This window comes from Somniosus microcephalus, chromosome 3 (assembly GCF_052327205.1).
Source record: "Somniosus microcephalus isolate GS21.2 chromosome 3, FLI_Smic_1.0, whole genome shotgun sequence".
Lineage (NCBI taxonomy): Eukaryota > Metazoa > Chordata > Chondrichthyes > Squaliformes > Somniosidae > Somniosus > Somniosus microcephalus.
Window position 1 is genome coordinate 228,933,322 of NC_140989.1, and position 23,217 is coordinate 228,956,538.

At 47.5% G+C, this 23,217-nt stretch overlaps 2 protein-coding genes and 1 long non-coding RNA gene across 5 annotated transcripts in view; 2 read left to right on the top strand and 1 right to left on the bottom strand.

The window, feature by feature from the left end:
• LOC147121757 (torsin-1A-interacting protein 2-like) overlaps positions 1–2,618 on the top strand; it is a 79,517-nt gene extending 76,899 nt beyond the window's left edge. For both annotated transcript variants that reach the window (XM_085982250.1, XM_085982251.1), the window contains one exon: positions 481–2,618. In XM_085982250.1, the coding sequence (XP_085838376.1) occupies positions 481–1,259 (779 nt within the window). In that variant the 3' untranslated portion in view covers positions 1,260–2,618. The remainder of the gene's footprint in view (positions 1–480) is intronic.
• The window catches only part of LOC147121758 (uncharacterized), a 61,703-nt gene extending 41,178 nt beyond the window's left edge, over positions 1–20,525 (bottom strand). The window contains exons 1-4 of one of the 2 annotated variants that reach the window (XR_015077615.1): positions 20,377–20,525; positions 19,188–19,352; positions 13,066–13,166; positions 4,408–4,970 (exon numbers count right to left, since the gene is read on the bottom strand). This is a non-coding gene — a long non-coding RNA (uncharacterized LOC147121758). Of the gene's footprint in view, positions 1–4,407; positions 4,971–13,065; positions 13,167–19,187; positions 19,353–20,376 lie in introns of those variants that run through there. The other variant, XR_015077616.1, reaches the window with a different exon arrangement.
• Positions 20,526–20,529: 4 nt separating this feature from the next.
• LOC147121759 (torsin-1A-interacting protein 2-like) overlaps positions 20,530–23,217 on the top strand; it is a 47,691-nt gene continuing 45,003 nt past the window's right edge. Inside the window, exon 1 of the mRNA XM_085982252.1 lies at positions 20,530–20,621. Within this exon, the coding sequence (XP_085838378.1) occupies positions 20,534–20,621 (88 nt within the window). The 5' untranslated portion in view covers positions 20,530–20,533. The remainder of the gene's footprint in view (positions 20,622–23,217) is intronic.

A 23,217-nucleotide genomic window follows, 5' to 3' on the forward strand; every position in this document is an offset into this window, starting at 1 on the left:
TTAACGTAGTGAAGCCCCATGGGATGTTTTACAAGAGCAATTATCAAACAAAATTTGACACCGAGCCACATAAGGTGATATTAGGACAGATGAGGTAGTTTTAAGCAGCGTCTTAAAGGAGGATAGAGATGCGAAGAGGTTTAGGTAGGGAATTCCAGAGGTTAGGGCCTAGACAGCTGATGGAATGGCCATCAATGGTAGAGCAGTGGAAATTGGGGATGCCCAAGAGGCCAGAATGTCGTAAATGCGATGGATCACGCAGAACCGAAAACCCCATAGTATTGTAGAGCAGTCTCGAGTAGAATTAGTTCTGATTGTTTGCTTCAAACTACGTTATTTGATTTTGCCTAATGTACCTGAGATTGAGAATCTCCAGCACTGATCTGCTTAAGTACCTTCTGATCTGTTGTAAGGCCTTGCACTCTATCATCCCAGAAACAAAAAAATAGGACTGATTGTGCCGATTTCATCTTCCCTCAGGATCCAAGTCGTTCTTCTGGAAGCTTGCAATTCCAATAATGGGATTGATTGCAGTTTTGAGCGCCTGCATATTTTGCCTTTGGTCGCCTGAGGCGACTGCTCAGCGAGCGCTGAAAGAGAGGGAGGAGCTTCTCCTGGGCAAGTGGAAAGAGATCCGGACCAGGTTCCCAAATCAGCGGCAGGAACTGTGGGTGCGAAGCAGTGTTATGTTGAAGAAGCATGTGGGTGCGGCGACGCACACTCAGCCTGTCATCCTGATGTTTGCAGCTGCTTGGGATGCAGAGGAAACTATGCGTTGCCTTGCCCGTGGGATCGCCGGAGCTTACGCCTTGGCCTTCAATTCCAGCGTGGTGGAAATCGACGGATCCAGCAAGAAATTACTGAGCAGCGATAAGGTGAAACTAGACCTGGACAATCAGCTGTCATCCGAGTTCAGCGAAGGGAGAAAGGCGGCCATTATTCATCACTTCCAGGATCTCCCACCCCCTTCTACTCTTCTGTTCTACAAGTACTGCGACCACGAAAACGCGGCCTTCAAGGACGTCTCCCTGTTGATCACGGTCTTGCTGGACGAGCCAATGTTGACACTGGACTTGCCTCTCCGCGATGTGGAGGAGGAGGTCTATGACTTCCTCAAGAAGAAACTCTGCTCCGATGAGCCGGGAGCGTTCAACGACCTGAACACGGACAAACTGAGTGGCCTGTGGAGCCGCATCTCCCATCTGGTGCTGCCGATCAGGCCGGAGAAAGAAATCGAAGCCGATGGCTGCCCAGTTTGAAGTGACGTGAAAGAAGTGCGCTGCACCGAGTTCAGAATCTGGAGCGAATCAAGATTGTGCATTACTCGTGAAAGGGAAGTTGTTCCTTGGGTCACAAAAGCTCTATATTGGTAAAATAATCCTCCAAGTCACTTGCGGAGTATTTTTTTTAAAACGTAGTGTTTATGAATATTACTGTATTAAGAATTTAGATCTGATGTTTTCTAACGGTGTGGGGGGGGCGGGTGGGTGCAGGGGGAACTCAAAACATTTTTTAAAGCAAACTCGCATTTTGGAAATTCTGGTATTAAAAGTTTGTATTATTTGTATCACTACCTTTTTTCTCCACTGGAGATACTGTATGTCTTTTGGAACATTGTTTTCACCTCCAACTGTCTTACCTGCCTAGCCAACTCATGCTGAGGAGCCAGGTGTAAAAGTGGCCTGTGCAAGGTAGCCCCTGCAAGTAGGGTTGCCAACTCTGGCGAGATGTATGCCTCGAGGTTTCATCCCATGACCTCCTCCCTCCGACTGCCCCGCCCCTTGCCATTGGTCTCCCAACATGTCCATTTTCATGGTGCAATACTTTCCCACGCCAACATGGAAAGTGAATAGACTCTTCATTACCTGATTGGATGATTCTTGACTGTCAGTCAAACATCCTTTTCTTTCCCAACGCCAACATTTTTATGACTAATAAACAAATGTGTTGAAAGAAAATGTCTTTTTTAATGCCACTATGATCTTTCTTCTGGGTTGCTCTGAGCAGTGTCCTGGAGATTAATCTTCAATCCCTGGAGACTCCAGGATAATCCTGGAGGGTTGGCAACCTTCTGTGTAAGGCGCCACTGATCTCCACTTGTTGCTGCGGGGAGGTGTAGAATCCTCAGAGTTGGGGGGGGGGGGTGGTTGGAAATCAATAATTTGCTTGGCCACTTGTCACATACCTAGCGGCTGGCTGAAGAGCAGCATGGGTCAAGGCCGAGAAACAAGTCAGTCTGCTCAACCCCTCGACTGCAGTGATTGCACGGCCTAGACTGGGATTAGAGAGGAGAACACAGAGGGAGCTCGTACACTGGCAAACAACTGGTGAGCACGCTAGTCACAAACCCCATTTAATTAATCCCAGGTCTGTTTTGTGCACTGGACATTGTCAGTGATTACCATTTGATAAGGAGCCACATTCATAATTTAACATTTTCTCAGCAGTACAAAGATTAATTTCCACTCCCAAAAATATAACAATGCTTCAAATTGGAATTGTATATATTTCTTATGAATGTATTTTATATATTTGTCTATTCCTCTTGAGGAAGTACCCAGTTTTTCATAAAGCTACATTTACTTCTTAAAAATTCATAATAAAAAGTTTGTAGGAAACTTTTGTTAGACATTTTGTTTCTCTTCACTATTATTAAGGTATTATAAGAGGTTAGGTCAAGGCTCTGCCTACCTTTTCCGATGGTGCTGGTTGACATTCAGGATCCCACGGCGCTATTGGAAGAAGAGCAGGGAGCTCTCCCGGTGTCCTGGCCAACATTCCTCCCTCAACCAACACCACCATTAACTGCTCACTCATCTCATTGTTGGTGCGATGCTATTGGTTTTGGGACGGCTGCTGCGTTAGATGACATTAGTTGCTTGGATGCGATGAGGCGCTATCTAAATGCAAGCGTTTCTTCTATTTCATTTAATTCACTCCCCACTTAACAAATGCCTCGCCTGTACTCAATGTCTCCATTCAACGACAAATAACAGAGATCAAGAACTTATCAAGTGAACGCACGTGTCTTTTTCTTGAATAGGAGCGGAACGTATGGACTTTATTCTGTAAGTGAGGAAACCCTAATAACTCGGATCTTCCTTACAAATGGAACAACTGAAGTTAAACGTTTCCCTCAAGTGAAATACATTTTGTATTATTGTTCCCCATTGAATACAGTTTTTAAACAACATCCCCTCCCCCATTTCCCAGCCCCCAAGCTTGTTTTTTAATCTTTCATTTACTGCTTTTTTCTCAGTTCTGACGAAGGGTCTTCGACCTGAAACGTTGACTCTGTTTCTCTCTCCACGGATGTTGCCTGGCCTGCTGAGTTTTTCCAGCGTTTTCTGTTGTTATTTCGGATTTCCAGCATCTGCAGTATTTTGCTATCGTATTAGTGTTTGGTTCACTGCCACCCCTCTTCTAGGAATGCCCACCTTGAAGAAGTTCTGCTCTTCTCTTCGACGGGATCTCCGTTTGGCTCTTCAACCTTGTTCATCTTCATTGCTTTCAGTTTCCCTTCTCGTGTTTGCATATTTTTATATATTTTTTATCCACACTTTTGGTTTGTGCCTTTTCCCTTTTTTTCTCTCCCACATGGCAGCTGTCTTTCATTCTGCCAGCGTATTTCACACTTCATCTAGAGCCATCCTTTGTTTCTTTACCTGTCCTATTACCATCTCGTCTCGCCTTGAATATCTCTTAATGTCTCTTCACCCCCCACAGACCTTCCCTTTTGTTCTTTCATCCCCTCCCCCATTTCCCAGCCCCCAAACTTGCTTTTTAATCTGTTTCACTTCCTGCTTTTTTCTCCGTTCTGACGCAGGGTCTTCGACCTAAAACGTTGACTCCGTTTCTCTCCACGGATGTTGCCTGGCCTGCTGAGTTTTTCTAGCGTTTTCTGTTGTTATGCTGAATAACATTGTTCATTCGTAAAGGAGCTTTAGTCCCCTCCCCCATGTTCTCTGTTGTCTTGGAGAAATAAATAAAGAGACAGATCCTTCCAACCACCAACAATGGCAGCCTCTTGGTCAAAGCATCGTGCTGGAGGGAGAGTTTTGTGTATCCAGCAGTTTTCTTCTAGCCAATGCTTGGAACTCTTATTTACAGGGTATGACCATCCTTCAGTGACTCGTTGGTTTGCTAAAGCCTGTACCATAGTGGCCCCATTGGTTTAGTGCAGGGTCCTGGACCCAAGGCCACTAGATAAGTGACCCGGCAGAAGTGTTTCCTTCCCTACAAACAAAAATGATGCGAGAGTCGTACCTCATTCCGGGATTTCCTTTTTACTGCTGTGGGGCTGAGAACTAATATCTGCTGCATCAAGGACCAGGCACAGTTGAGTGATGACAGAAATAACCACTGTTCGTTGAATAATTTTAACTATGTAACCCCTTTGATATTTTAGCATTTTTATTAATTTTTTTAAATGAAGCCTCAATTAATTCAGTGCAATGTTAGTGAGATCACATTATCAAGCAAAGATGTAACTGATTTAAAGCGACAAGGAACCTTTTCAGTGATTTCCACTTTTGTACTGAAGTTTAAATTCAAATCAAATTTTGACTGCACTAATGAATAGACTAAAAATATACATATTGCAGGGGTGAAGTAGGGAGAAGAATGTGGGCAGAATGCAGACAATACCAGCACAGGATCATGCAGTTCTACCGAGTGCTGTTATCCTGTGCAGGATGTGAGCCTCTGTTAAACATCGGAATTGCTAAACGAAAAAAGACCAAGGTCCACCTACTTCGCCTTCTACCATCCTGGTAGTCGCATGATGCAACGATAATGGAGTTGTTTGTAAGAATATCGATATGTTTTTACATTACTTTTATTTCTAACAAAGACAAAACAGTAATGTAGACAGAATTGGTTTAAATCCTGTTCTCGAAAAGCCTGTCCGTTCCCCTCGGTGATGCTGATAACATTAGAGAATGATGAATTTCAGGACCAAGGATATTGTACTGTAAAAATAGGCATATATAAATAAACTAGGTGGAGAAATATTGAGCTTACAGAATTACTAAGATTGAAACATAAGTTTTTAAAACACAGGCTTTTCATCACAGCAGGGGGTAGTGGAAGGGCAGGAGATTGCTGTAATATTAAAGGCAATATGCTGCTATAAGAGCATGCATCAAAGGTTGTTTACACAAAGCTGTGGCTCGGGGAAATGCATTTTTCACCCAGAGGGTGGTTGGAATCTGGAACTCACTGACTGAAAGGGTGGTAGAGGCAGGAACCCTCACAACATTCAAGAAGCATTTAGATGAGCACTTGAAATGGCATAGCATACAAGGCTACGGACCAAGTGCTGGAAAATGGGGTTAGAATAGACAGGGCTTGATGGCCGGCATGCACACGATGGGTCGAAGGGCCTCTTTCTGTGTTGTATAACTCTATGACTATGACTAAAAGTATGGTGTGAAAAGGCATGGAGCCTTTCATCTCTGTTTGGCAATCGGTTTGAACAACTGGGTGGTCGTAAAACATCAGATTGTGTTGCATCCAGCAGGAAGAAGACCATAAACAAAATGGTATAAAGAAGCGATAGAGTGTTTTTGATTATTTAGAAAGAAAGAGACCTCTTGCTGTCTTCGAGACCCAATGGCGTGAACAGGCTTGGTGAAGCCATTTTCAAGGGTTCTCATTAAATCCACGCATGTGAGTTTTAGATGCGGAGCTAATGTGCGCTACTCTGGGTGTTTAAGATTAATGTTTTGTCAATAATAAATGAAGTGAATTATCAAACATATTACTGTCTCTAGCTTTCTGAATCTGTTTACAGGGTAATGGACTTATCCAACATTGTTGACAGAACATAGCAATCAATCTCCTAATCTACAACAAACCCAGACATGACGAGAGGAAAATCCCCATAGGTCCTCCCAAGTAGCTACACTTAACACATCATGTCTTAAATTATTCATAAACACACGTGGAGTGAAATTTGTCTTGGGCGGCAGGCCAAACAGTCGATAGCAAATCGTCAGCCCATTTTGCACTCTGCCGCATATTTTCCCGCAATGGGCGGCTGATCCGTTCCTGCCCGTTTTCCACCCAGCGGTCAAAATGAAAATGACCTCCAAGCTACGAAGGCAAATTTGCCCTCAATGGGAATGAAAGTGGGCGGGTATTATCTGCCAGTTTATCACCCAGACAGAGAGGGTGGCAATCTTAACCTACAGTGTTTCATCACAGAGATGACACTCACTGGCTAGCATGGTGATTAAGAGGTTTGCTTGCAGCTTCTGGCACTGGATGCCAGATTGTACTTGAAGCCACCAGCTGTGTGTGAAGTGAGTTTGATCATTGGAGGGCCAGTCCACTTCCACAGTCATTGTCAGATGACACCAAGAATCTCTTGTTGCTGTTCACCCACAAGCTGAAAGAGCAGACAGGGTAGGGAGAAGGATGGTATGAAATAAGTTGTGTTATTTTACCTTTTACTGTTTTGGCCTCATTTCTGGTAGTGTTCTCTGTAATGAGTCGAGTCTTGTGTTTAGCTTCTGATTACTGTCTCTACTCCGAGGTCTTATGCACATTGCATTTAGATAGATGCACAGCATGGACCTAATAAGAGTGCATGGTGGCACAGTGACACTGCCCCATTGGGTTCTTGTGTCCTCTCGCTCCAGATAACAAATATTAGTAAACTTCATAATCTGACTCCAGGGAAGTGCTTCTTGCAGCAGGCTTGGGGTTCATTCAGATGCTTCACCGCCTTTTTTGGTTTTATTCTTACTCCAAAATTAAAAGCTGATTGATATTTTCCTCCAGCCTGCTCACTAGAGATTTTAACATTTTTTTAATTCATTCACGAGATGTGGCTGTCACTGGCAAGGCCAGCATTTATTTCTAATTGCCGCAGAGAAAGTGGTGGTGAGCTGCCTTCTTGAACTGCTACAGTCCGTGTGGTGAAGTTACGCCTACAGTGCTCGAGTTCCAGGATTTTGACCCAGCGACGATGAAGGAACGGCGATATATTTCCAAGTCAGGATGTTGTGTGACTTGGAGGGGAACTTGGAGGTGGTGGTGTTCCCATGCATCTGCTGCCCTTGTCCTTCTAGGTGGAAGAGGTCGCGGCATATGAGGTGACTTCCTGCCATGTGGAAAAAGTCAGCTGTATACTTTAAATGTAGTGCATGAACCACGTATGAATGAGGAACTGGTTAGCAAGCTGTGCGGTTGGAGCCTGCTTTAAAGAACTGACACAAATAACAAGGACTTTCATCAGGACCATGGGCTGATCAGTTGTGTTGCATGTATTTGTGGGAACTCTACATTTTCCCTTGGTCACTGGACCCACAGGGTATGGTAAGTGCAGTTCAGTCTATGTGAGTTTAAAAAGATGGAAAGGAAATGTTTATTGACGAACAAATAAATCATGAAGTGGCATAGACCCACATAACTCACAACCCTAATGCATGATGTAGTCTCAGTGTAACAGCTATAGAAAACACTGGGGTGTAAAACGTGCGATATCCGATTGGCTGCCAGCCATTTAGAGGAAAGGAAAATGGGGTGGGGTTTATAATCCGATATCGTCCGTTTCATGCCACTGCCGAAAGTTAAAATGACCCCCGAAGAATGGAGGTCAGGAATTTCCATGGGGAGGGAGAGTAATGAGTCACCTTCGGGTGCTTTTAGAGACTTCCTAGTAGCCAGTTACAGAATAGCACTGGGAGTGGAGCTGGTCTTTGGCCAAAAATAGTGTGTCAAGGGAGAAAAATACAAAAACCTCTAAATGCAGAAAAAAAATAAACCATAGAGACTGTAGTCCTTGGTTCTTGTTTTCTTCAGGTATTGGTTGTAAAATATTCTGTTTTTTAAGAACGCTTTTTACAGACATTATTTAAAATGGATTTTCATGCTTTCTGATAATTTGGCGGGAAAGTATGAGTATGTGAATGTTGAGTGAGCATCCCATCTGACTCAACTCTGATGGCCCTTTGTGCCTGAACAGAAGCTGACACTCATTCCCAATATTTGATGAATGACTGTATTATCTAATGTAATGATGAGAGTTGGCGCTGTCTACTGCTATTATTCAGGATGGATGCAGGGCTCCTCCCATGCTACCTGGACGTAGATCAAAGGATAGGTTCCACCTGGAATAGTGTGTTCATGCAACAGCTCTGTCAGTTATCTTTGATTTGCTGGAGTCTACCTGACAGGCAGCTTGTTGTCAGAGACCTCCAATTATAGAATTATCTTGAGTGTCTCAGGGGTGGGTTCACAGCCATGTTTCAGTCAGTGTATTAGCTTTGCAACTGCAGCCAGAGGGCTACGGTTTTAAACGTTTCAGCGCTGTTTATCCAGGGAGTTGGCTAGACTGAGGATACAATAAGTAAATGTCTGTGTTTGGAGAAAAAGTGAGTTTTGTTACTTTATGTCTCAAGGAGGGTTGAGAAAGATATCTCATTGTGTTATACTGTGTAATCATCATTTATCTGACTTAGGTAAATAAATCCACTTGCTCGTATAAGCTTGTGTTTCGATTGGGTCAAGAGTGTATATCCAGTCTCCCTTTTGAAGAGAGGAGGATCACATGGTGGCACGTAATACATTCCAGTAACTACAGTATAGAGTGAGGGCTTTCTGCAATGATCCCTGGTAGATATTGGGCACAAAAAGCACACTTCAGATTATAGGAGATATGAGGTACATTTTTGGGAGTGGCTGGTGATGTTGAACTCTAGGAAATAACTAGTGTGCAAACCCAAAACGTGATAGAAGACACACCACTAGACCTGAAGAAATAAATCTTGCACCTTAATAAAATCCAAAGTGGCAATTGGTTTGGACATCAATGCAGGAACAACTTCTTTCATTAGCTACAGGCCACTGATGCAACAGATTAAAGGAAACTTTGGTTTATCCGGAGGTTAACTTTCCGGAATGCTCGAGCCACCGGCAAAAATCAGGAGCCGTTTCGTTAGGTTTTTTTTCTTTTCGTTGCTTTTTCTTCACCAGTCAGGCTCTGCAAGGGCTCGCTGAAGCTGTTGCTAAGCTACAGAGACGCTTGCAAGGTACGGCCGACTGTTCAGAAGCTACAGGGTTTGTTGCCAGATACGGAGCTCAAAATCTCCGTATGTTTCAACATTAGCGCTGGTTTGTCCGGCAGTTTTGATGGGACGGCAACAGCTCGGTCCCGTCGGTGCCGGATAGCACAAAGTTTCCTGTAATTAGAATCATGGAATCATACAGCACAGAAGGAGGCCATCAGCCCATCGTGTCTGTGCTGGCTCTTTGAAAGAACTATTCAATTACATAGAATTGTTCAGCATAGAAGGAGGCCATTGTAGGAGGTGGTGTTTGGGGTCAGCTTCACCTCTGACTTATGAGCGGTTCGAATCGCTCCCACTCCCTTGGTTCTAGACCTTGGACTTATTTGGGGCAGTAATGAAATTGCAGCACGGTGGCATAGTGGTTAGCACTGTTGCCTCACAGCGCCAGGGACCCGGGTTCGAATCCGGCCTCGGGTGACTGTCTGTGTGGAGTTTGCACATTCTCCCCGTGTTTGCGTGGGTTTCCTCCGGGTGCTCCGGTTTCCTCCCACAGTCCAAAGATGTGCAGGTTAGGATGATTGGCTATGATAAATTGACCCTTAGTGTTAGGGGATTAAATACATGGGGTTACGGGGATAGGGTGGGATATGTGTCGGTGCAGGCTTGATGGGCCGAAATGGCCTCTATCTGCATTGTGGGGTTTCTGTGATTTCTGTGAACTGAATTTTGGTGAAAGAACTTTGATCTTTATTTGAGAAAAGAAATACACAACACAATAATCTTAATACTCTAAATTGGGGGAACACTTCGGAATATACGAGGGAAAATAACAATAGACAGAATACTTCACCCCTTCCAATACCACTTCACTAGATAAGTTGGGCTCCAGAGGACCAGGGATAATGCTCACCAAAACTACTTCTTTTGACAGTTGTAGAGGTTTACGATTTCGGGGTTCTCTAGATGTGGTGGTTGGGGCCTGCCGTACCCCGGACATGGTAGAGGACTTAACCTGCGTTGCTGGTCAGTCTTCGCGTGTCCGCTGATGCAGTCGGGTGCGTATTAGATCTATCAATTTCTTTTGGTTAGAAGTAGGGTTTAGAGTCTCTTCAGTCTTCCAAGTTGGTTTCTTGTTGGTCGCGGTGGCCCAATATTACCCAGTTGCTGGTAATATTTTTGGTTGTTTGTTTCGTGGGGCCCTGGTCTGCCGCGAGGTCTCCGATGGTGTGTTGCTTCTTCGAGAGGGAGACCTGCTTCGAGATGCTTCTTCTTGGACTGGGCTGAACTTGATGACTTGATTTGAAATGAACGATGAACCAAACTTCCTCCAGCACTGAACTGCTTGAACTTCTTCGCCCTGGACTCAACTGTTTTCTGTGAGAAACAGGCCTTCAATTATACTGATTGAGGCCTGCTAATCTGCACGCCAAATCAGTTCTGGCTTATTGTTAGTTTTGGCGGGCTCGTTAATATTGATTGGTGTGAATTGCTTAATTGGTTTTGGGATGGTCCCATCGATCTTGAGTTGTTTTAAGAACGTGTAAAATGGTTTCGGGATGGTCCCATCGATTGTTTAATCTCTTGTTTAATTGCAGTAAAGTTGTCTTTTTCCTGTGGGGGCCAAGGTTCTTTTGTTGGTTGATGGCATGGTTTGCATTATGCAAGGTTTTGGATGGTTCTGTAATTTTGGCGGGAACTGCTTTTCCGTTGGTCTATTGTCAGTCTGTAAAATGACTGAGACAGTCTAGATAAGTCCCCAGACAGCTCGGTTAATGCCAATACCCAAAACTGTCCATTTACAGAGGCCAATCCCAATTCTTTTGTTGCAGCCTTTTTCCTTCCACAGGCTCGAACATGCTTTTAAAAATAAAACCAAAATCCTGGGGTCTTTTGATTTTAAATCTCCCTTAGGCTCAATATTCTTATACCATTCTGACATGGTTTATTAACAGTCCAAAAATCCCTTCTTTAGGGTAACCTTCTTGGTTTTGGGGGATCTGCTAAACTTTGCAAATCTTACACCATTCAGCTCAACGGGTCTATGCTGGTGTTTATGCTCTACACGAGCCTTCTCCTATCCTATTTCATCTCACCATATCCTTCTATTCCTTTCTCCCTGGATTTGAAGGGAGGCCAGACTGATGGTGCCCAGTGGCTGGGATCCACTGTACAAACTGCTTAGAATTTGGAACAGTTAGGCATCTCACTCAGAGAGGCAACAAGTATGTTTGGTGTGGGAACTAGAAAGGCTTGGATTCAAGTGATGGAGTAGAGGCAGAGGAAGCATCTAAGCTCTGCTATGCTTGATCTGGGAGTGCCGACACTGGGTGCACAATTTGCAACACTGACCTTCCTCGTCTGTTGAGCAACAAGATTCACCCAATTTTCTTTCCCCCGCCCCCATTCTCCCGAAAAATAAAATTCTAACCTCAGGCTCCTCTGTAGAGTCTTTTGCTTCAGTCAAGTGTGGTAGGAAAAGACAATTCCTTTGGAGTGTGATTCTCTGTCACCTTACTGCCAGTCAGACATCTGTTTACAGACTGAGCTCGAGCTTTTTTATTTCATTTATTTAATGTAACTGCTGCGTATTTCATATTGATAGCAGAGGCTTGGAGGGCAATTTTAACATGGTGGAGTGGCTGGGTGTGGGTGGAGGGGTTAAATCTGATGAAAGGAGGCGGGTTGCCAATTAACCTATGTTAATCGCTCAATTAGAGCAAAATTTATATACATTTTCTAGTTTAACGTTGGGTCCACAGGTTTCCCGGGCTTCCTGAAAGTCGCCAGTGAAGGCAATTGAGGGGGCTGAATCAAACTCAAACAAATACTGCAATAAATACGCAGTACTCACAGCTGCTTTCTTACCCACTCGTGGGAAAGGCTTTGTTCACAGTACTTTTGCTGATAGGTTACTTTCTACACTTTGGCGATTTTCTCAAACATATCAGGATGGGTGGTGCTATGGCTGCCTTAGATTGGACCTTGGACGAGGGCCAATGTGAGCACCAGCAGCATCAGCACCAACACCAGTCTGCTGTTCAGTGACCTGTAGCTGGACAGCGAGGGCCCCGCTAAAGGCTGCGTCACCTGCATCTGTGTAGGGGAAGACTCGCCAGTGGGAGACGAGGCAGCATGTGGGCTGGGGGGGTGCAATGGGTGAGAAATGGAAGCGCTTTGAGTGGAGTGCCCACTTCCATGTCCCCTTTCACCAGCATCCCTCTCATGGCCCAGCCACATTTCACTGCTACCACTGTGGTGGTGCGCACTTTGGTGCAGAGTAATGCCAAGGTATCTGTTCAAGGAGGCAGACATGTTGGCATCTAGAGTGTGCATGGACTTAGTTAATAGCCACGTTTGATCTTCCATGAGTTAGACACTCTAGCCATCAATGGAATGCCCCTGCGACATCAACCCACTCATGCTTGAGGCGGACTCCTCCATTCTGTGTGCTATGAAACACTTGTCAGTGCATCACACATTGTCTGCTGCTGCTCAATGGGTACAGCATCTGTGTCCAGCTGAGCATAGCTTGGAGAGGGCCCTCTGGCACAGTTTAAAAAAAATTCATTCATGGGATGTGGGTGTTGCTGGCATAGCCAGCATTTATTGCTCAGCCCTACCTAATTGCCCTTGAGAAGGTGGTGAACCGCTGCAATCCATAAGGTGCATGTACTCCCACAGTGTTCTTATTATTGTTGTTTGTAACAGTTTGTTACTGAGTGGCTTGTTAGGCCATTTCAAAGGGCAGTTAAGAGTCAACCACGTGGGCCTGGATTCATATATAGGCCAGATGGGTTGGTTTTTACAACAATCCGATAGTCACCATTACTGACACTAGCTTTTTATTCCAGATTTATTTAATTGAATTTAAATTCCCAGCTGCCATGGATGGGATTTGAACTCCTGTCTCCAGATCATTAGTCCAGGCCTCTGGATTACTATTCCCACTATGCTACCATTCCCAGTAGTTCTTGCTCACTTGTAAAGTATGAGTCACCAGGTTAAAACCCAAATATCGGTTTACATAGTCCCACCAAAGTGCGAATACCTGAGCTGGTACGTGGTATGCATGAGTCCTGTGAGGACTCAGCTCCTCGGAGGAATCGGCGGCGGCCTACACCGACTTCTGCTGCACGCGTGAAGGATCTGCTAGAGATAAAAGACATGAATTAGTCGTGGCAAGGTAAGGATTTTACATAGGATATACAACATAGAAACAGGCCATTCGGCCCAACCAGTCCTTACCCGCGTTTGTGCTCCACTCGAGTCTCCTCCTGTCTTTCCTCATCTAACTTTGTCAGCATAACCCTCTATTCCCTTCTCCCTCATATACCTCCCCTTAAATGCATCTATACTATTTGCTTCAACCAATCCCTGAGCTAGCGATTTTCACCACTCTCTCTCTGGGTAAAGACGTTTCTTCTGAATTGATTTCTTGGTGACTATCTTATATTGATGGCCTCTTGTTTTGCTCGTTGCAAATTATCATTATGAAGATGATCATATTTCACTTGCTGTTGAAATCAAGTCAACATGACTGAGTGCCGTATGACATGTAGGTCGCTAATATTTAATTGCGTTACCAGGTAGCTGGGAGCTCCCCATCTCCGACAGCCAGGGATGCTGAAACTCCACTGATTTCCTCCGATGACTCCTCTGTGCTAGTCAGTTCCAAGATGTTTGGAGGACCACCTCTGCAATGAGGGAAAGAACAGACCTATGAGTGAGTGTAATGGCATGTGTTCAGCCGATAGATGGAGTGCATTTGGTGAGTATCAGGGAGAGGCATGAAATTGCAGAAGATGAGGGTGAGTGGGAGTGATGGATGGATAAATGGGGATGTGAGGAAGTGCATAGATAGAGAAGGATGGGTGCACCTGCAATACAAGTGGGTGTGAGGAGTGATGTGATGGAGTAGGCTTGAGAAGGCAGAGTGAGGGAGTGGGGTGATGCGCACAGCACGATCTAGGTGAATGCGCAACTGTACTCACCTTTCCTGACCTGGCTAGGTCATTAAAGCACTTCCTCCACTGCATCCAGGAGTGTGGCACAAAGCTCCTGCTGCTGACCTCCTGGGCAACCTCCAACCACGCCTTCTTTGTTTCTGCCACAGCTTTTCTCCTCCCATTGCTGGGGAATAGAATCTCCCTCCAGCTCCTCACAATCCCCAGCTGCACATCAAGGGAGGCATCAGTGAACTGGGGCGCAGCCATTAAACGTCTAGAATCCATTCTGGAACTTCCTTTTCTCCTCTGCCCAACTCCAACTCCTCCAAATTGCATGTTTGGATTGGCCCTTTAAATACTGGAGTTGAGATCACGTCATGCGGGTCCTCATCACACCCGCTGCCGCGAATTGGACGGCAAACTTGGAAGTAAAAATGACAATAAGGTGGCTGAGTTAAAAAGCCACTGACAGATGCGCTGAACATACTTCTGGGTTTCCCACGCCCAGTGTGTCTCCCCGTTAATATTGGAGCCCGAGTTTCTAAACAAAAAAAAATCAAAAACGGCCTCACTCAGTTGGCCTTTTACATGAACAGATCCTGCGGGTTTCCTCCTGCTCCTCTTTAGTGTAGTTTGTCCACTCTCAACAAGGTGGATAAATATCCAGGTTGGAATTATAGCACAGAATTTACAGCACAGAAATAGTCCATTCAGCCCAACAGGTCCATGCCCCATGGTTTATGCTCCACACGAGTCTCCACCCACCTTACTCCATCTCACCCTATCAACACAACCTTCTATTCCTTTCTCCCTCATGTACTTTTCCAGCTTCCCCATAAATGCATCTGTGCTGTTCGCCTCAACTGCAAGTTCCACATTCTCAGCACTCTCTGGGTAAAGAAGTTAGCCCCGCTTCCCTGTTCTTTCCCTATTGCCCTGCAAATTTCTCCTTTTCAAGTATATATCAAGGTTGCCAACTTTGGTTCAAGACATTCCTGGAGATTAGATCAAGTGTTGTTCCAACCACATGACATCTGACCATGTGACATTTGATCACATGACTGCTACAAATGTTATTGTATTTACCTTATAAAGGTTGGGTCCCCTGTAGTTGAGTATTTTTGCTTGTGATTTTGCGCCAGCAGCTGTTGTGCGACAAGCTCCAAGAACTAGGAGGCCAATTGTGAGCGGGCGAAGAGGGGAAACCGAGGGTGGGGAAGAGGAGAAACTGAAGGTGGGGGGGTGATTCGCAGAGGGGAAACCAGAGCTGGGAGGAACTTTGATTCCACCAGTAACTAATGGTAACTTACTGAAATTGCACTGATAACTAATAGTAGTTACATTCCGATTCCCCTTATAACCAACAGTAATACAATAACTCACTATATTTAACTGGTAGTAATATGTGTAATACCTCGATACCCAACCTGTAACTAGTAGTAATCCTATAACCCGCTGATATTCACCCTGAAATCGCAGCCAGATTCTCCCTGTGCTGCACAAGGTGTGGTCGGGCTCCCCAGTCGGCCACCTTTAACAGGCCTGATCTCTCTCCCTATCTCCTTGGAATCTGGTTTGAATTCCGGTTCCATGTGGAGGTGACAACTGTGAACCTCCGTCACAGCTGATCTGTACTTGGACTTCACACGTCAAGCCAGCCGACACAGACTGACCTGAACCAAACCGAGAGATCGCACAGAGGGGAGAGGGCTCAGTGTTGGGGCTCTAATCACAGGGCACATTGTCCAAAACTCAGCTCAGAACCAATATTTCTAAACCACTCCCTGGGCTCAGACTCAATAAAGGAAAGTTTTCATTATAAGTGCAGAAATTACAGCACAGGAGGAGGCCATTTGGATCCTCGGTGCTGGTGCTCTCTCCTGTAACTGCATTCCTCCCCACTAAATGTTATGTTCATAAATAAATAGACGTTTTCATTATGAACAGCTAGCTTGAGCTAGTCATTTATTCAGCCATGTGGACTAGTGTACAGGCATCCATCTTGACTACTGCCTTCTGGGTAGCCCCTTACTAAACATACAGCTCCACCTAGTGTACCATTCTAGAATGACATGTTACTGATCATTACATCCCCCTTCCTTAGAGGTTAAACAAAATCAATATCAATCAATCATAACGACATAAACATCTTCACAACAGTCACCACATTTTCAAAGCTTTACTTTATGAACTCTAAGCTTTTCATTCTTTTATTATAGTTTTCTTTATACTCAAAGATTAAGTCTATCAGGCTTTTTTACTTCACGTTTGGATCTTCTCAGCACAGGTAGGTCTGATGTGTTTTCATGAGAGCCTGTATGTGTGTTTGTGTTAGATTGTTCTGGTGGTGAGTGACAAGATTCAGTTGCGGCATTGTCATCGATTTGCTCTTGGATAGTTTCTTGTGTTTTCAGGAGGGAATGGCGGTTCCTCCTGAGAATCTGTCCTTCCTCAGTTCTAACAGTGTATGGCCTTGGTCCTACTTCCTCAAGAACTGTAGCTTTCCTGTTCCATGCATCTGGATCCTCAAGCCTGACAACATCATCCCTTGTCAATGGTTTCAGAGTTTTGGATGACTTGTCATAGTGTGATTTCTGTTTCAGCTTTAACAGTTGAAGTCTCTGTCTCAGTTCCTTACTCTGCTTTTCTTTTGCACAGCAGGGTAGCATGGTGCGCAACTTGCGACCCATTAGGAGTTCAGCAGGTGAAGAACCACAGTCTAAAGGGGAGGCTCGGTAGCTAAGCAGGGCGAGATAAGGATCAGACTTGCTTTCTGTTGCTTTCTTCAGTAGCTGTTTGAGAACTTGAACACCTTTCTCTGCCTTACCATTCGACTGAGCATACAGAGGACTGGATGTGATGTGTTGAAAGTCATAATGTGCTACAAACTGTTGCCACTCCTTACAGTTGAAGCACGGACCATTGTCACTAACGGCAATCCTGGGAATTCCATGTCTGGCGAAGATGGATATAACATGCATTATGACACTGCTTGCTGATGTGCTTGAGAGCAGCGCCATCTCAGGATAGTTAGAATAGTAGTCAATCACTATTAGATAGTCTTTACCATTCAAATGAAAGAGGTCCATGCCAACCTTTTGCCATGGTGCTGTTGGTAAGTCAGCTACTATCATTGGTTCCTTTGCTTGTTTGTTTTGGTGTTTCTGACATGTCTCACATATGCCTATCATGTTCTCAATGTCCTTATTTATGCCAGGCCAATAAACAGTGTCTCTTGCTCTCCTTTTGCATTTTTCAATTCCGAGGTGTCCCTCATGAATCTTTTTGAGCATGTCTTGACGTAGAGCCTGTGGAATGACTATTCTGTTCTGTTTTAGTAATAGTCCACTTGCGACACTTAACTCTGACCTGATGTGATAGTACTTTGGACAGGAACCTTTTGGCCAACCATGATGAATGTTCTCTATTACTGTTTGTAACACTGTATCTTTTACTGTTTCTTCTGCTATTTGCTTTGATTTTGTGTCTGACACGGGCAGCGCAGCAGTGACCATACTCACATGAACATCCATGTCTTCCTCAGTAGAGCTCACATGACTCATTGTGGGTGCTCGGGATAGTGCATCTGCTAACACTATGTGTTTGCCTGGTGTGTAGATCAGTTCAAAGTCATATCTTTGCAGTTTCATCATGAGTCGTTGAATCCTTGGAGACATTTCATTCAGGTTTTTTTTCATGATGGCAACCAGTGGGCAGTGGTCTGTCTCAACTGTGAAGGTGGGAAGTCCATATATGTAGCCATGGAATTTTTCTAGTCCAGCTACCAAGCCTAGACATTTCTTTTCAATCTGGGCGTATCGACACTCAGAGTCAGTCATAGACCTGGAGGCATAGGCAACAGGCTTCCAATCTTCACCCTCTGCTTGTAGCAAGACCGCGCCTAGGCCATCTTTTGATGCATCCGTTGACACTTTGATTCTATTTGTTGGGTCAAAGAAGGTGAGTACAGGTGTGGTTGTCAGCACTGGTTTGAGGTTCATCCACTCTTGTTCATGTCTTTCTGTCCATGCGAACTCATTTGTTTTATGTAGTAGGTCTCGCAGACAGGCTGTCTTGGCTGACAAGTTAGGAATGAACTTTCCAATGAAGTTTATCATCCCCATGATGCGTAGCACTCCTTTTTTGTCAGTGGGTCGGGGCATGTTGAGTATGGTGTTTACTTTTTTCATATCTGGCTCTATTCCTTTACCAGATAGATTATCTCCTAGGAAAGTGACTTCCTGGACGCCAAACTGACACTTGTCTTTGTTGAGCTTCAGTGCATTCCGGCGTATGCTCTGTAGCACTTTAGTCAGTCTCTCATTGTGTTCTTTCAGTGTGGAGCCCCAGATGACGATGTCATCAACATAGACCCGAACTCCTTCCAGACCTTCAATTATGTGTTCCATTGCTCTATGAAAGATTTCAGATGCAGATATTATCCCAAAAGGCATTCTGAGGAAACAATACCTGCCAAATGGTGTGTTGAAGGTACAGTATTTGGTGCTCTCTTCATCCAGTTTTAGTTGTCAAAATCCTTGTGAGGCATCGAGCTTTGTGACATTTCACTGGTGATTTCTTCTCGCTTGGGAATCTGGTAGTGTTCACGTTTTATGTTTGCATTTAAGTCCTTTGGATCCATGCATACTCTTAGATCATTGTTCTTTTTCTTTACACATACCATGGAGTTAATCCAGTCTGTTGGCTCTTCGACTTTCCTGATGACTCCTAGTGTGGTCATTCTGTCCAGTTCTTTCTTGAGCCGGTCACGCAGGGGTGCTGGAACTCTCCGTGGAGCATGTACCACTGGCTGAGCATCCTCCTTTAGCTGGATCTTGTAAGTGAATGGTAGAACTCCAAATCCTTTGAACACATCCTGGAAATTACTCACTACAGAATCCACTGATTCATCTGGTCTGCTTATGGCACAGTTTATACAGTAGACTCTCTTGACCAGTTCTAAGTCCTCACAAGCTTTGTCACCTAGTAGTGAATCAAGTCCTTCAGCCACAACAGAAAACATGAGATGATGCACTTTGTCTTTGACTGTCACTTTGAGTGTGCATACACCTAAGCTATCTATTTTCTGTCCATTATAGTTCTTCAGTAGTACTAACTTTTTCTGTATTTTGGGCTTTTCTTTCATATTTTTAATGTCACTCATACTGATTAAGTTTGCTTTTGCCCCAGTGTCTAGTTTCAATGTAACTAATGCTCCATTTACCTGCAGTGGCATCATCCATTTGTCCTCTTTTACTGCATTAACTTTATGTTCAGCATTGTCCATTCCTGAGGGCTGCACATTTTCTGTATATGTTCCATATTTCCATGTGGCATGTTGCTTCCTGGTGCCAGGGTAAGGGACATCATGGACAGGGTGCAGGACATTCTGCGGGGGGAAGGGGAAGAGTCAGAAGTCATGATCCATGTCGGAACCAACGACCGAGGGAGGAAGAGGGTTGAGGTCCTGCAGTCAGATTTTAAGGAGCTAGGGAGGAAGTTAAAAAACGGGACCTCAAAGATCGTAATCTCTGGATTACACCCAGTGCTGGTGAGAATAAAAATAGGACGACATGGCAGATTTTTTCATGGCTAGAGATATGGTGCAGGAAGGAGGGCTTCAGATTCCTGGGACATTGAGACCAGTTCTGTGGCAGGGGGTGCCCGTCCTAGGTGGACGGGTTGCACCTGAACAGAGCTGGGACGAATATCCTTGCAGGCAGGTTAACTAGTGCAGTGGGGGAGGGTTGAAATGAATTCAGCAGGGGGTTGGGCAACAAGATGTAGTATTAAAAAGTAGAAACAAGGTGCACAGAGGACTGGGAGAGATAGAGTTAGAAATAATACATAATTAGGTGGGATCATAGAAAATACAGAGATCTAAGTTAGGTTTGGAGTGCATGTGTGTAAATGCACAAAGTGTGTTAAGGTCAGTGAGCTGAAGGCACAAATAGCTATGTGGGAATATGATGTAGTGGCGATAACGAGACCTGGCTCAAAAAAGGGGAGGATTGGATACTTAAGGTACAAGGTATTCAAGAAAGATAGGGAAGGATAAAAAGGAATAGCAGTTTTGATTAGGGAAAATATTAGTATGCTAGAAAGAGAGAATGTCGTTGAGGAGTCAAAGACATAATCTATTTGGTTGGAGTTAAGAAACAATAGAGGAGCGACTACACTACTTGGTGTATTTTATAGACCACCAAGTAATGGGTAGGAGATGAAGGAGCAGATTTGCAGGGAAATTACTGAGAGGTGGGAAATTTAACCCACTTGATCTCCTGGGCAGCTGGATTACGATTCCGGCAAACTCCCGGTTATTCCGGAGGGTTAACCCTATGATCGTTATTGTTGAACAGTGGAGAGACTATTGAGAAAAACAACACCACAGTCTATGAAGATGAGATCTTTACCAAGATGGCCGCCTTGTGGCTTCAGCCAGGTGTGTGACGGGCACTTCCGGCGCCGACTCCCTTTACCCGGGCCCGAGCTCCACCGTAGGCGTCGCGTTGGCTCGTTGTGAAACTTTTGAATGCAGATGTTTTAATCTCTTTTCCCGTTTTCCTTTCGATGCCAGGCGGTGAGATGAGCGGCAACCGCAGCCCCAGGCCCGAGAAGCGCAATGAAGAAGCCGAGGAAAGGCTGACACTCGGTGGAGGTAAGGCCCAGGGGGGAGAGAGAGAGACAGACGCGGGGAGGGGGGAGAGAGAGAGACAGACGCGGGGAGGGGGGAGAGAGAGACAGAGAGAGACGCGCGGGGAGGGGGAGAGAGAGAGAGACGCGCGGGGAGGGGGGAGAGAGAGAGAGACGCGGGAGGGGAGGCGGGAGAGAGAGAGACGAGGGGAGGCGGGAGAGAGAGAGACGCGGGGAGGGGGGAGAGCGAGCGAGCGAGACGGGGGAGAGAGCGAGCGAGCGAGACCGAGGGAGAGAGAGAGAGCGAGCGAGCGAGACCGAGGGAGAGAGAGCGAGCGAGCGAGACGGGAGAGAGAGCGAGCGAGCGAGACCGGGGGGAAGAGAGAGCGAGCGAGCGAGACCGGGGGAAGAGAGAGCGAGCGAGCGAGACCGGGGGAAGAGAGAGGCGAGCGAGCGAGACCGGGGGAAGAGAGAGCGAGCGAGCGAGACCGGGGGGAAGAGAGAGCGAGCGAGCGAGACCGGGGGGAAGAGAGAGCGAGCGAGCGAGACCGGGGGGAAGAGAGAGCGAGCGAGCGAGACGGGGGAAGAGAGAGCGAGCGAGCGAGACCGGGGGAGAGAGAGCGAGCGAGCGAGACCGGGGGGAAGAGAGAGCGAGCGAGCGAGACCGGGGGGAAGAGAGAGCGAGCGAGCGAGACCGGGGGAGAGAGAGCCGAGGCGAGCCGAGCCGGGGAAGAGACGCCGACGAGAACGAGCGGAGCCGGGGAAGAGAGAGCGCAGCGAGCGAGACCGGGGGGAAGAGAGAGCGAGCGAAGCGAGACCGGGGGGAAGAGAGAGCGAGCGAGCGAGACCGGGGGGAAGAGAGAGCGAGCGAGCGAGACCGGGGGAAGAGAGAGCGAGCGAGCGAGACCGGGGGGGAAGAGAGAGCGAAGCGAGCGAGACCGGGGGGAAGAGAGAGCGAGCGAGCGAGACCGGGGGGAAGAGAGCGAGCGAGCGAGACGGAGAGCGAGCGAGCGAGACCGGGGGGAAGAGAGAGCGAGCGAGCGAGACCGGGGGGAAGAGAGAGCGAGCGAGCGAGACCGGGGGAAGAGAGAGCGAGCGAGCGAGACCGGGGGGAAGAGAGAGCGAGCGAGCGAGACCGGGGGAAGAGAGAGCGAGCGAGCGAGACCGGGGGGAAGAGAGAGCGAGCGAGCGAGACCGGGGGGAAGAGAGAGCGAGCGAGCGAGACCGGGGGGAAGAGAGAGCGAGCGAGCGAGACCGGGGGGAAGAGAGAGCGAGCGAGCGAGACCGGGGGAAGAGAGCGACGAGCGAGACCGGGGGGAAGAGAGAGCGAGCGAGCGAGACCGGGGGAAGAGAGAGCGAGCGAGCGAGACCGGGGGGAAGAGAGAGCGAGCGAGCGAGACCGGGGAGAGAGAGCGACGAGCGAGACCGGGAAGAGAGAGCGAGCGAGCGAGACCGGGGGGAAGAGAGAGCGAGCGAGCGAGACCGGGGGGAAGAGAGAGCGAGCGAGCGAGACCGGGGGGAAGAGAGAGCGAGCGAGCGAGACCGGGGGGAAGAGAGAGCGAGCGAGCGAGACCGGGGGGAAGAGAGAGCGAGCGAGCGAGACCGGGGGGAAGAGAGAGCGAGCGAGCGAGACCGGGGGGAAGAGAGAGCGAGCGAGCGAGACCGGGGGGAAGAGAGAGCGAGCGAGCGAGACCGGGGGGAAGAGAGAGCGAGCGAGCGAGACCGGGGGGAAGAGAGAGCGAGCGAGCGAGACCGGGGGGAAGAGAGAGCGAGCGAGCGAGACCGGGGGAGAGAGAGCGAGCGAGCGAGACCGGGGGAAGAGAGAGCGAGCGAGCGAGACCGGGGGAAGAGAGAGCGAGCGAGCGAGACCGGGGGGAAGAGAGAGCGAGCGAGCGAGACCGGGGGGAAGAGAGAGCGAGCGAGCGAGACCGGGGGGAAGAGAGAGCGAGCGGAGCGAGACCGGGGGGAAGAGAGAGCGAGCGAGCGAGACCGGGGGAAGAGAGAGCGAGCGAGCGAGACCGGGGGGAAGAGAGAGCGAGCGAGCGAGACCGGGGGAAGAGAGAGCGAGCGAGCGAGACCGGGGGGAAGAGAGAGCGAGCGAGCGAGACCGGGGGGAAGAGAGAGCGAGCGAGCGAGACCGGGGGGAAGAGAGAGCGAAGCGAGCGAGACCGGGGGGAAGAGAGAGCGAGCGAGCGAGGACCGGGGGAAGAGAGAGCGAGCGAGCGAGACCGGGGGGAAGAGAGAGCGAGCGAGCGAGACCGGGGGGAAGAGAGAGCGAAGCGAGCGAGACCGGGGGGAAGAGAGAGCGAGCGAGCGAGACCGGGGAGAGAGAGCGAGCGAGCGGACCGAAGAGAGCGAGCGCGAGACGGGGGGAAGAGAGAGCGAGCGAGCGAGACCGGGGGGAAGAGAGAGCGAGCGAGCGAGACCGGGGGGAAGAGAGAGCGAGCGAGCGAGACCGGGGGGAAGAGAGAGCGAGCGAGCGAGACCGGGGGGAAGAGAGAGCGAGCGAGCGAGACCGGGGGGAAGAGAGAGCGAGCGAGCGAGACCGGGGGGAAGAGAGAGCGAGCGAGCGAGACCGGGGGGAAGAGAGAGCGAGCGAGCGAGACCGGGGGGAAGAGAGA